We start from the raw sequence: 11,773 nt of genomic DNA, 5'->3' as shown, positions 1-11,773 counted from the left end.
GGGTGCGCAGCGTGTTACAAGAAGTGACGTATATCGCACATTTCCGCTTTCTTTCTGCAGGAGGAACTGTTGGCGGCTGGGGAAGGGGTGTGCGGTGGATACTGACCTTCGTTCCGGCCTCGTGTAGGTGATGAGGAGGGGGTTGGGAAGGCACCCCAGTTTCCTCTTGGGGATAACCTGAGGTTGTGCGTCGGGAGAGGAGGAGATTGTTAACCCCTTATCCTATTGGTAGGAATTGGATAGCTTAACCCCCACTATTGAGATCCCCACTATTGATAGGAGCAAAGTCAGACTTCCCTCCACTGGGCAGGATTGGGGAGACCCCTCACACACGCCATAACTTCCCCGATGAGCCCCACTGCCATGAAGTGATGGAGGAATCCCATTGGCTGAAGGAAGAGGCGCTTTTCTTTGGTTGGATCTCGTCCTCTGCTACTTACCGGCCGCCCCTTTCTTGCAGAGTTGGGGCACAGCGCATCTCCCCGCAGCCAGCTTCCTCCCACAGAACCCGTTTCCGGACTTCCAGCCTTTGGCGAGATGTTACTGTTGCTGTTGCTGTTTCCGGTGTGCTGGGCCGTGGAGGTCAAGCGGCCCCGGGGCGTCTCTCTCACCAGTGAGTCTGCCGCTGGGTATGGGAGGAAGTGTGGAAGGGCTGATTTTGGCTCCTGAGGTAGGCGTTTTTAGGCTTTTGCCTCACTTTCCCGGCCTCTGGGTACAGAGCTCGCTGGTGGGTGGAGGTAGAGGTGCTGTTAGGTTGAGAGGGCCTCCTCCTCAACGTAAGCCCTAGGCTCAATCCTTTCCCCGTCTCCCCAGACCATCACTTCTATGATGAGTCCAAACCTTTCACTTGCCTGGATGGTTTGGCCACCATCCCTTTCGATCAGGTCAACGATGACTACTGTGACTGCAAGGATGGCTCAGATGAGCCAGGTGAGTTTTTCTTCAGTCATTCATTAGACACTTACTGAGCACCTGGTGAATTTCAGGCCCCATGTGGTGACCCAGACAGACCCAAGTCCCACTTCCTGTTGAGTGGGAAAGCAGGCACAGAAGCGAGTGGTGGGTGGTTTGGTGAGGAGTACCACAGGCACTGTGGGAACTCCAAAAGGCCCTCACCTGGAGAGAAGAGGTGAGGTCTCAGCTGTGTCCTGAAGGGTGCTACAGATGGAGAAGCCAGCATGTGCAAGCCCTCAGAGGTGGGAGAGAAGTTGGGGCCCAGGGGCAGACAAAGTGAAGGCGAGAGAGTTGGGGGCCCTGTTATGAAGGCGTTGGTGGGGAGAGGCAGGAGGGAGCATTGGAGAGTTTTGTTTCAGGCCCTGAGGGTGCAGGTGTCTCTTGCTCTTACTTGGCATTGGCTACTCCTGCTTTTCTTGTGCTCCCCATATGCATGTGTGTCAGGGGAGGGGGTGGTCTGTCTTGGTGGATGTGATGTGTCAGGCCCTGAGCACACTCCAGAAACCCTCCCTTCTTTCCCACAGGCACAGCCGCCTGTCCTAATGGCAGCTTCCACTGCACTAATACTGGCTACAAGTCCTTGTACATCTCTTCCAGATGGGTCAATGACGGAGTTTGTGGTAAGTGAGATCCCACTGGGGTTGGTTGGGGTAAAAGGCAGTAGGTGGAGGGAGGGGACACTGAGTCTGATGGTCCCTCTATCTCTATCCTCAGACTGCTGTGACGGGACAGATGAGTACAATAGTGGGACCATCTGTGAGAACATCTGCAAGTACGTGGGTGCCACCCACCCCTCCAGGACCTTGCCTTTACCTACCCATTGAATCGGCCCCCTCTCTTTTCTGCTTTTAAGTATTGAGCACTTACTCTGCCAGGTGCTTTGTGAATGCTGCATCGCCAGCTTTCACTCTGGTCTGGAAGCAGGTGCAGTCATTTGCCTGTTCAACAGGTGAGGGAGCTCAAGTTTAGAAAGGAGAAAGACTTTCTCAGGTTCACATAGCTAGGAGATAGCAGAGCCAGGACTCGAACCCAGGTCGGTCTGACTTGAGATTCCATGTATTTAATTGCTATGCTCTGCAACAGGACCTGGAAACTGAAATGCCCACAGACAGGTAAACGGCAGAAGCAGGCTGACTGTAAGGCAGTAGGGAGTGGTGGGGCTTGTGGCATCTAAAGAGACGGCTGCCTTTGACTCTTGTCAGTTTATGACAGGTAACAGGGCCCGATTGATTTTTTAGTGAAATTAAAAGTCCTAATATTTATGGAAACTTTTCTGACCAAATGGCTTTTATTTAAGTAGAGGGTGAATCACTCACAACATGCTTACTGGCCAGATTGTCCACGAGTCTGACTTACGTCCCTTTCTCTCTTGAGAGCCAACTTCTAGCCCCCCATTCAAGCCCTCCCTAGTCCTTTCCCTGACCTCGAGGGTGGGCAAACCCTGCCCACGGTCCCTCCTGTCAAGGACAAGGATGCAGGTCTCTGAGGCCAAGAGAGGGAGGCGGGGGGAGGATAGTTTTTGTTTTATCTGTCCCAACATGGGGTGGCAGGTGGGGTTGAGCCCTTTCAGAAGAGGCAGATATAATGGGTCCTAAATGCCCCCTGGTGGTGCCTGTATGTCTCCCCTCCCATCCCAGAGAGAAGGGCCGTAAGGAGAGAGAGACATTGCAACAGATAGCAGAGGTTACCCGCGAGGGGTTCCGCCTGAAGAAGATTCTTATTGAGGAGTGGAAGAAGGCCCGCGAGGAGAAGCAGGTGGGGGGCTCGTGGCACCAGCCCAGGATGATCTGGATCCTGAGGTCTAGAAACATGAACTGACGAGGCTAGATAGGGTTGACACCTCCTCCCAATGAGTGGTGTCCTGCAGCCAGCTACTGTCTGTCTGTCTGTGTTTTGGTTTACTTATTTGTTTACCAGGCATTTAGTCACTGGTTAAGCTGTTACCAGGTGGACAGCAATTGACACTGGTGTTTACTGAGACCTCAGGTGTCAGGCTAAAGGGGGCTGGCAGGAGCGCTGCTGCCTCCTGGAACGAGAGGGATGCCTCTGCCTCTCAGGTCTGTGGTTCTGCCATCTGTAAGGTGAGGCTGATGACTGTGGCTTCCCAGCTCTGGGGGAGGACTCAAATTTGTGTCAGTCAGCAGCAGCTGGGTTAGGTCAATAGGTGGGTGCTTTGGGGGCCGGAAGAGGGTGTGTCCCCAGGTGTGTGTCTCCCTCCCCTGCTCACTACCCCCTTGGCTATTCGATGGGTCAGAGTCCTCTGCACTGCTCCTGGGCTCCTGCCTGACCCAGTGCGCAAGGGCTCCAGCTATCTGCCTAGGGAAGATTCCAGCCTTTTCTCTCTCATCTCCGTGGCCTGGCTGGTGAGGTCCCCCCACAAATACATGGGCCAGTGAGGCCCCTCCCGAGTTCAGAAGAGAGTTGAGGAGTATTATGGCGAGGTTGTCTCCAAGTGGTCTTTGCCTTCCTGGGGAGTTGGGAGGATCCTGGTAGCAAGCCAGGCCGAGGTGTCAGCCAAGGTCTTGGGAGGAAAGTGATCCCATGGAGGCTCAGGCTAAGACCCTACAGCTTGGGACCCCATCCTTGGCTTTGAGCCTGCCCGGCACACTTGTTCCTACTTGAAGTATCCACAGGGGCCGGAGGTTTGCTGTGTACTGGGCAGCAGACCAGAAATTGCCTCAAGGGTACATTGTCTGCTGGGGGTGGACAGACAGAAGGTGATGCCCAGGGCTGCTGGAAAAGGGGAAGACTGGGGTGGTGGGGCATTGGGAGACTCTTGCCTGGTCTCCCACATCCCCCAAAAGAAGGTTAGACTTCCTGAAGGAAGAGACCTCTAAGCTGAAATCTGTTGGGTGATTCAGAGGTATCCAGGCAGAGTGCGAAGAACTATAGGCAGAGAGTATTTAGAGGTCTGAATGTCAGGGCGGTCGGATCTAGACTTTAAGATAGCAAGGGAGCAGATAGGGCTGGAGACACAGCAGGGGCCTGGTCCCCTGGGGCCTTGGGACTACGTTGAGGTGTTTGGGTTTCTCCAGGGGGCTGTGGGGAACCATAGCAAGGTGGGGACCCAGGCTTGTGTGTGCTTTAGAAAGATCCGGTGGTTGCCCTATGGAGTAGAGGCAGGGAAGTGGCAGTACATGAGGAAGAAGGCAGAATGTAAGGAGAGCTGGCCCTCTGCCTTCTGCCCACCCAGCAAAAGCTTGCTGAGCTACAGGCCGGAAAAAAGTCACTGGAGGACCAGGTGGAGATGCTGCGGGTGGTGAAGGAGGAAGCCGAGAAGCCAGAGAAGGAGGCCAAAGACCAGCACCAGAAGCTGTGGGAAGGTATGTCACGGGGTGGCCATTACTTGTCCTTGGCTCCTGGCCCAGTGCGCTCAGGAGATTTCTTGCTCATCGTCATCTGTTTTCTCTCTCGAATTTGGATCACGATGCTCAATTTTTCATGTGCCTGGTTATCTTGGATTGTGTGTTTGTCATTGTATTTGATGTCATTTGTAGGAATAATTTGCAGCCTAGGAGAAGAGAGGAGGGGCTTTTCTTTCTGTCAGCCATATGGGAACACTAACATTTGGAGGTCCCTAAATCCAAATTCAGGTCAGAGGTTCCTTCAGCCTCTCAGGCAGTGTGAGCTGAGATCTGAGTGCAGGCTGGGTGATTTCCGGTCCAGTCACTCTCTTCTTGAAGGAATAGCCTTGTGGGTCACAGTATAGTCATTTGGGGTGAAGGGTGTCTGCTATTATGCTCCCTACCTTGGACTTTGATTTCCAGCTCCTTGACCCCACAAGTTCTCATCAAAACAGACATCCAGATTTGCTAGGATTAGCAAAGTACTTTAGGGAAAAACCAGCTTATACATCTCTTAACTTCCCAAGTGCCTCTTTGCCCTGGCAATTCCTACTGCCTTGGTTGGTTTTAAGATGACTTTTTTTATGCTGTGTCCAGCACTGTCTTGCTGTTGTCAAGTCATGCCACCATTACAGGAAATTGGCAGACTTGGACCTTGTTCTCAGTCTGCTCTTTGGGGGAGACATACCATGGAAGCAGGGTAGAAGGGGCAGATGGGCAGAAGCCTTCTACTCCCAGCTAGTTAAAAGACAAAGTATTACTGGCAGGATTTGGAGGGAAGGACCCAGCTGCTTGTATGGCTGGTAACTGGGAGCCAGGCAGCCTACGCTCTGAGGCCATGCTGTTCATCTCCTCCATCTCTTAGTATCTGCTGCATTCTTTTTCCTCTCTCTCTGCCCTGATTTCTCATAATCAGTAATTCAGTAGTTCATCCAACAAGCATTTGCTGAGTGCCTGTTGTGTGCCCAGCACGCCCCAGGTGCCAGCAATACAGCATTGAACAAGATAGAGCCAGCCCTTGCCTGCAGAGGGAGCAGGAACAAAGGCCCTGAGGCAGCATCATGCCTGGTTTTTGGGGAGCAGCAAGACAGCCATGTGGCTGGAGGGAGTTGTTGAGAATTGAGAGATAAGGGCAGGTGTCGATGGGCAAGCTGTGCAGGGCCTTAGGGACCCTGGAGAGGACTTGGGGTTTTAACCCAAGTGGGAGCCATAGATAATTCTGAGCAGAAGAGGAATGGGAGCCAGGAAACCAGGGAGGAGCTGACTGCATAGAGGCTCCCTGTCCAGAATCCCAGTGGCTCACTGGGCAGAGGTACATCTTCTCATTGGAGGCTATTTCTGCCCCCACACCCTGGCTTCACTGTCTCCTGCTCCTTGGAGAGCCCAGATCTTCAGTTATCTCCTCCCTTCTTTCCTGGGTGATCTTCTCTGGCTGGTACCTACCCTCTACCTAGAAATAACACTCAAACCTCTGCTGCCCAGACAGCTGTCCCCAAGCTTGGCCTTCCCCTCCAATGTTAAGAAGCCATGTAGCCTCTTCTCTCTCTCTGTCCTGGTTGAACCTGGCTTACTGTACTCCTTGTCTTCCTTTCTGAGGCTTGGACTTCCTATTTTCTAAGTCTGCACTTTATCTCCATCTCCATGGGAGCCGCTGCTCCACGAAGATGGTTTTCCTGCCCTTTTCTGGTGGCCCACACTCCTGCTAGGTGGACCGGAGACCCCGGTGCCCCTTCTGGCTTGGAACCCTGACTTCTGTCTTCCCCTCTTTAGTTCCCTACTCACAAATGCAACTGTACCTGAATGTACCTACCCCTCGATGTCCCACAGGGACTTCACACTCACCAGGTTATTCCCCCTTGCCTGGCCACGTCCCCACCCATCTCATTCCGCAGTCTCCTTCACGTTGGAGAGTGACTCTGGTGGGGTGCTCGGTTTGCTTCTCCTGGGGGCCTCCCAGATGTGACAAACCTAGGCATGGTCCCCCCACTTGCTGCTTGCATGGTTTCTCATAGCCCTGGCTTGTTGAGACCAAAGACCCAGAAGTGTCCTCTACTGCTCCCCACATCTGACCCGTTGCACACCCTATCAGCTCCTCCTTCAGAATCTCCCCACAATTTGGGCACTTCTTGTCTCCTCTACCCCTGCCCTGGTCATCCCTCATCATTGCCTGGCTTCTGCCCCGAGTCTGTCCCCACAGTGGCCTGACTGAGGGCCCCAGTGCCCAGTGTAGGGCCACGCACATAGCCAGTGATGGGAGAGGGCAGGTTGCAGAGTGGAGGGAGCCAGCGGGCAGGGCAAAGGGTGACAGCTGATCTTTCCACAGAGCAGCAGGCTGCTTCCAAGGCTCAGCGGGAGCAGGAGCTGGCAGCCACTGCCTTCCAGGAGCTGGATGATGACATGGATGGGGCGTGAGTGTGCCTGTGATGCCCGCCCTGTCCTGGGTTTGGGGTCCTCTCTTCCCACCCACCTGCCTTTAGAAATCAGCCAGTCCCCCCACCTCGCCATGGGGCCTGAGCTGGTCCCAAGCCCTCTTTGAGCCTCTACTTATGTGTAAAATGGGTCCACAACAGGCCAGGGTGTGGGGAAAAGATGAGGGAAAGTGCCCACTCTAGGAGCTGAGCAAGATAACAAGGGATCCCATTACTTTTCCCAAGCCTGCTCTGGTCACAACTAGACTGACCCCTTTGAATCCAGCTGTGTCCCATGAACTTGCTCATTGACCTCGAGAAAATGGCTCAGTGGAGAGTGGGCTGTTGGGAGCAAGCAGGCTGGGTGGGCACCCTGGCTAGGAGCGGGGGAGCTTCATGGGGACCAAGGGGCAGAATAGGCAGGTCATTCCCTGGGTGGCAGTGGTGATGGGCAGGGGACAGTATGGTGCCCAGGATATTGTGGATATTTGGGCTCCTCTAGGTGGAGGGCACCAAGAAAAGGGGCAGTTTGGATGTGTTAGGTTCTGAGGGTGGAGGGAAATGCATGCTATTGGCGGGTCAGGAGGAAAGGCCGATCCTGCCCGTCTCTCCCGTCCTCTGAGTTCCTTCAATGTGAAGGCTTAAGGAAGGGGTAGGAGGCAAGGGACCAGGTGGCTGGGACCTGCTCTTCCTGGGTGTGGGAGCTGGGTGGGGTCCCAAACCCTAAAGTTCACCTCCCAGCTTCCTGTTGCTCACCCCTCTGTTGGCCTCTGTCCCTGCAGGATCTCTCTGGCTGAGCTACAAACCCACTCAGAGCTGGACACCGATGGGGATGGGATGCTATCAGAAGAGGAAGCCCAGGTACCCTACCCTGCCCCTTCTCCTGGGACTCCTAGAGACGATTGCCCCAGGTGACTTCAGGGCCAGGAAGCCGGAGACAGGCTGGCGGTGGGCTGCTCCCATGGAAAGCTCCCCGCTGGCCCTAGACCAGAGCTGTTGGGGCTTCTCAGGTGGCCCATGCAGCCCGGCCTCACCTGGGTGAGCCAGGAGGGCACTGCCCAGCACCACTTTGGGACCTGGTGGGGTCATGTGGGTGCCTCAGGGTGTCTGGTCCAGACAGAGCCTGGTTTCCCACCCACACACCCCCACTGACTCCATGAGTCTGTGCACCAGTCACACTCCTCACACATGGGCCTTGGCTCTCTGTCTCTGCAGTCTGGACCCTGCTCTTCTGTTCCTCTGTCCATCACTGCCCCCTGCTGGGTCCCTTCCTGCCCCTCCTTGGCCTCTCCCACTTTTCTGTCTAACTTCCTGGTCTCTCCAGTCCCCCTGCCCTCACCCTCTTGGTGGCGGGCTTCTCTTCCCATCAGCTGTGCTGCCACCTTCCGGCTGCTGTGCCTCACCCAGCTTGGCCCCGCCATGGCCTGGGGAGGGCAGAGCTGGCCTGTGCCTGACACCATAGCCCGAGGCCCCCCTCGCAAGTGCCTGGGGTCCAGGAGGGCCACCTGGAGGCCCTGATCCTGACGCTGCCCCACCACATGCACACAGACCCTTCTTGGGGGAGACATGCAAATGGACGCTGCCACCTTTCACGACCGTGTCTGGGCTGCCATCAGGGACAAGTACCAATCAGAGGTCAGTGGGGGAGGGGAGATGACGTGGTCCTGCACCCCCTTGCTCCGCCCCTTGATGCCTCACAAAGGAACTGCCTCCAATTCTGGCACTGGGCCACCCTGGCCAGCTGGGCCACCTCAGCACCTCCCACCCCAGCTGTCCCTCTAGGTCCCTTGGGTGGAGACACTGGGGCCTCCCCTAGTTTGATGGTGTGAGTGTGGACCCAGCCCCATGGGGGTGAGGGCAGACCCCAAGTCCACAGCACAGAAGCACCCCATATGCTGGCCAGGTGCTGCCCACTGACCCACTGGCGTCATCTGTGCCTGACCTGATGGAGCCCAGGGAAGAGCAGCCCCCGCTGCCCTCACTGCCTACAGAGGAGGAGGAGGAGGAAGACCTGGAGGAGGAAGAAGAGGAAGAGGGGGATTCCCAGGTGCAGGGGGAGCAGTCCAAGGTGTGTGTCTTGGGGAGAAGGGGGTGTGGAGCTGGGGCAGGGTCACTCACTGACTGCTGCTCCTCCGCCAGGAGTCCCCACCCCCACTTGTGCCCCCCCAACCAGCCAGCCCCAATGAGGACAAAATGCCACCCTACGATGAGCAGACACAGGCCTTCATCGATGGTGAGGTCTCACGGTTTGAGAGGGAGGAGACCCTGCCCATACCTTCCCCCCATCACCTGTACCTGCAGGGGTCCGAGAACCAGGCTCCACCTGCTCCCCAGCAAGCCTGGGAGTCTAGGGGCATCCTGGAGGGCGCGTCTGGAGCCTAGGGAGGCCAGTGCCACCCCCACCAACCCCAGGGGCCCTCCTGCTGCCTCAGGGCTGCTACTTGTTTGTGCCACCCTTGCAGGCGTGGAGCCAGCGGGGCCCTGGGAGCCCTGGCCCTCTTCCCTTGGGAGCCGAGAGCCTGGGTGGTGGAGTGGGGTCTGCCCATCAGCTGGCAGGCCCACAGGGCCGTCCCAGGCCCAGTCCTCACCCACAGCAGGCTTGGGGGGCATTGAAGCAGGCATGTCCATGCATGCCCCCCCCACACCCAGATGAGGGTAGGGGCACCTCTGACCTCTTGCCCCACCCTGCCCTCCCAGCTGCCCAGGAGGCCCGTAACAAGTTTGAGGAGGCTGAGCGGTCTTTGAGGGACATGGAGGAGTCCATCAGGTATGGGGCCAGAGGTCTGGCCATAGCAGGGCCGTGTCACCACCTGCCCCACGGCGACCTGCTGCCCTGTTCCCCAGAGGAGGTGGTAATGGGAAGTTGCTGAGGTAACCACTGCCACAAAGGCAGAGAGATGGCAGTGGTTCCTGAGGGGGGGGGGGTCCCTAGAGGCAGGGAGATGGGGAGCCAGAGCCCATCGTCCTCGCGGTCCTCCACTGATGGATCACAGGGCCTTCCAGCATTGTCCTGAGTTGGCCTGTGGTGACTTGACTTCCCCTTCACCATTTGTCCTTCCCTTCCAGGAACCTGGAGCAGGAGATTTCCTTTGATTTTGGCACCAATGGGGAGTTCGCCTACCTATACAGCCAGTGCTATGAGCTCACCACCAATGAGTATGTTCCCTTCCCCCTCCCAGGGCAAGCGGGTGGACTTGGAGGGTCCCACAAGCCTGAGCAAGGTCATGAAGGAACGAGCAGGGGTGGCCTTAGAGCTGGTCAGTAAAGTTTGAGGGGCCTGTGCAAGGACTTCAGGGAGGCTGGGGTCCTGCGTTCCCTTCACCCACCAGCCCCATCCTGTGACAGGTACATCTACCGGCTCTGCCCCTTCAAACTTGTCTCACAGAAACCCAAGTTCGGTGGCTCCCCAACCAACCTCGGGTGAGTGGGCTCAGGCTGGGCCCCCCTTCCCCTGTCCCTTGCAATCCTTCAGGCCCCCAGCTGGCCCACCCTCAGCACCCCACTCTCCCACAGCACCTGGGGCTCATGGGCTGGCCCAGAGCACGACAAGTTCAGCATCATGAAGTACGAGCAGGGGACGGGCTGCTGGCAGGGCCCCAACCGCTCCACCACTGTGAGTGCCTGGTGGGCAGGAGACAGAGGGTGGGGGTGGAGTTGGGGGACCCAGGCCTGGCTGAGCCCACCCTCCCCAGGTGCGTCTGCTGTGTGGGAAAGAGACAGTGGTGACCAGCACCATGGAGCCCAGTCGCTGCGAGTACCTCATGGAGCTGATGACACCAGCCGCCTGCCCAGAACCGCCTCCTGAACCGCCTGCCAATGGCGACCACGATGAGCTCTAGCCCTGCCTGGATTGGGGGTGCAGTGGGGTCTAAGGAAAACAGACCTAGGCCAGTGCCATTGCTCTCCTCACCTGTGTCCCTTTGTCTCTCTCTCATTGGGTCTTTCTTTGGCCCCAGAACCTTAAGGCATGGAACCAGCCCCCAGCAGTGCCACCCACTCACTCCACAATCTGTGGATCAAGACCTGCCCCCTCTGAGTCTTCTTTTCCTTCCCACGGGGGCAGGATTCGTGAGTGGCTCCCTGCCCTGCTCTTGGCCCCAGCAGCCCCCAAAGATGGACTAAAGGAACACGCCCTCCCCAGGCTCCTAGCCTAATGGTTCACTGCCCAGTCCGCCCCCTGCCCAGAGCATCCACCTCCCCTCCTGGTGGGGACAGTGAATTGACTGTGACTTCGAAACAATAAACACAAACTTCCAACCCATCTATGTCCACCTTGTTTTGCTTGGGCATGAAAAATGGGCCAAGAGTGGGCATAGGGTGGAACATGGGAGGCAGCAGCTGTCTGTAGATCCTGGGCTGGTCCCTTCCCTAATCAGGCCAGCTTGGCAGAGCCTGAGTCACACTTAAAATGATTCACACCTGAGATGCCCATGGAACAAGAGAACCTGACACCAAGGGACACATCAATCTAAATTTCTGCCTGAGCTAGTCCCACCCCTACTATGCTGCCTGAGTCTCATCTGTGCTGTGGGTAGGCCAAGGAGCATGAGATGAGACCTAGGCCCAGAGGGAAAGCAGCTTGCACAAAGCCACACAGCCAGGGTTAAGAGCACATACTCCAACACTTCCTGCTTGCCAGTGCACAGACACCCGACCAAGGCTGTAAGATTCTGAACTTTTATTTTCTGGCATGAAAAGTACAAATAATTAAACAATTCCATGTAAAAGTCTGTTACCGCGGCCAGGCCTGTAATCCGGTAATAAATAGTCTAAACGCAACGCAAAGTGTTCTTTTTTTTTGTCTTTTTTTTTTTTTCTTTACAGTTCTTTATCACCTCCAACATATGGACTCTGATGTGAAACCTTCTGAATAAATAACAGGATGAAGGGAGGGCTGGAGGGGCTGAGGCCCCCTCCCCATGGGCCCTGCCCCTATCCCCAGGGACATGGAAGACCCCCAGGCCCCCTCCCCTGGGGTGAGGGGCTGGCCTCCCAGGAGGGGGCCTGACTGGCTAGGCTGAGTTTTAAGTTTTAGAAAAAGAAGTGCCCTCCCAGTCTTGGGGGTGG

At 56.4% G+C, this 11,773-nt stretch overlaps 1 protein-coding gene across 3 annotated transcripts; it reads left to right on the top strand.

Annotated features, from left to right (window-relative positions):
* The first annotated feature begins 4 nt into the window (after positions 1–4).
* PRKCSH (protein kinase C substrate 80K-H) lies at positions 5–10,967 on the top strand. 3 transcript variants are annotated; one of them, XM_016153540.2, is made up of 17 exons: positions 5–123; positions 461–613; positions 814–930; positions 1,479–1,574; positions 1,669–1,726; positions 2,592–2,709; positions 4,148–4,277; positions 6,622–6,706; positions 7,489–7,567; positions 8,255–8,341; positions 8,610–8,753; positions 8,846–8,939; positions 9,404–9,473; positions 9,773–9,862; positions 10,052–10,126; positions 10,220–10,319; positions 10,399–10,967. In XM_016153540.2, exons 2-17 carry the CDS (start codon positions 538–540, stop codon positions 10,543–10,545), a joined length of 1,566 nt encoding a protein of 521 aa, XP_016009026.1. In that variant the 5' UTR covers positions 5–123; positions 461–537; the 3' UTR covers positions 10,546–10,967. The 3 variants fall into 3 exon arrangements, with proteins under 3 accessions (XP_016009026.1, XP_016009024.1, XP_016009025.1); XM_016153538.2 differs by having other exon boundaries at positions 6–123; positions 8,610–8,774; XM_016153539.2 differs by having other exon boundaries at positions 12–127; positions 8,610–8,774.
* The last annotated feature ends 806 nt before the right edge of the window (positions 10,968–11,773 follow it).

The sequence above is a fragment of the Rousettus aegyptiacus genome, unplaced genomic scaffold, assembly GCF_014176215.1.
Source record: "Rousettus aegyptiacus isolate mRouAeg1 unplaced genomic scaffold, mRouAeg1.p scaffold_m13_p_16, whole genome shotgun sequence".
NCBI lineage: Eukaryota > Metazoa > Chordata > Mammalia > Chiroptera > Pteropodidae > Rousettus > Rousettus aegyptiacus.
The sequence above is the reverse complement of the archived record's forward strand: the minus strand, read 5'-3'. Positions and strand labels throughout refer to the sequence as shown.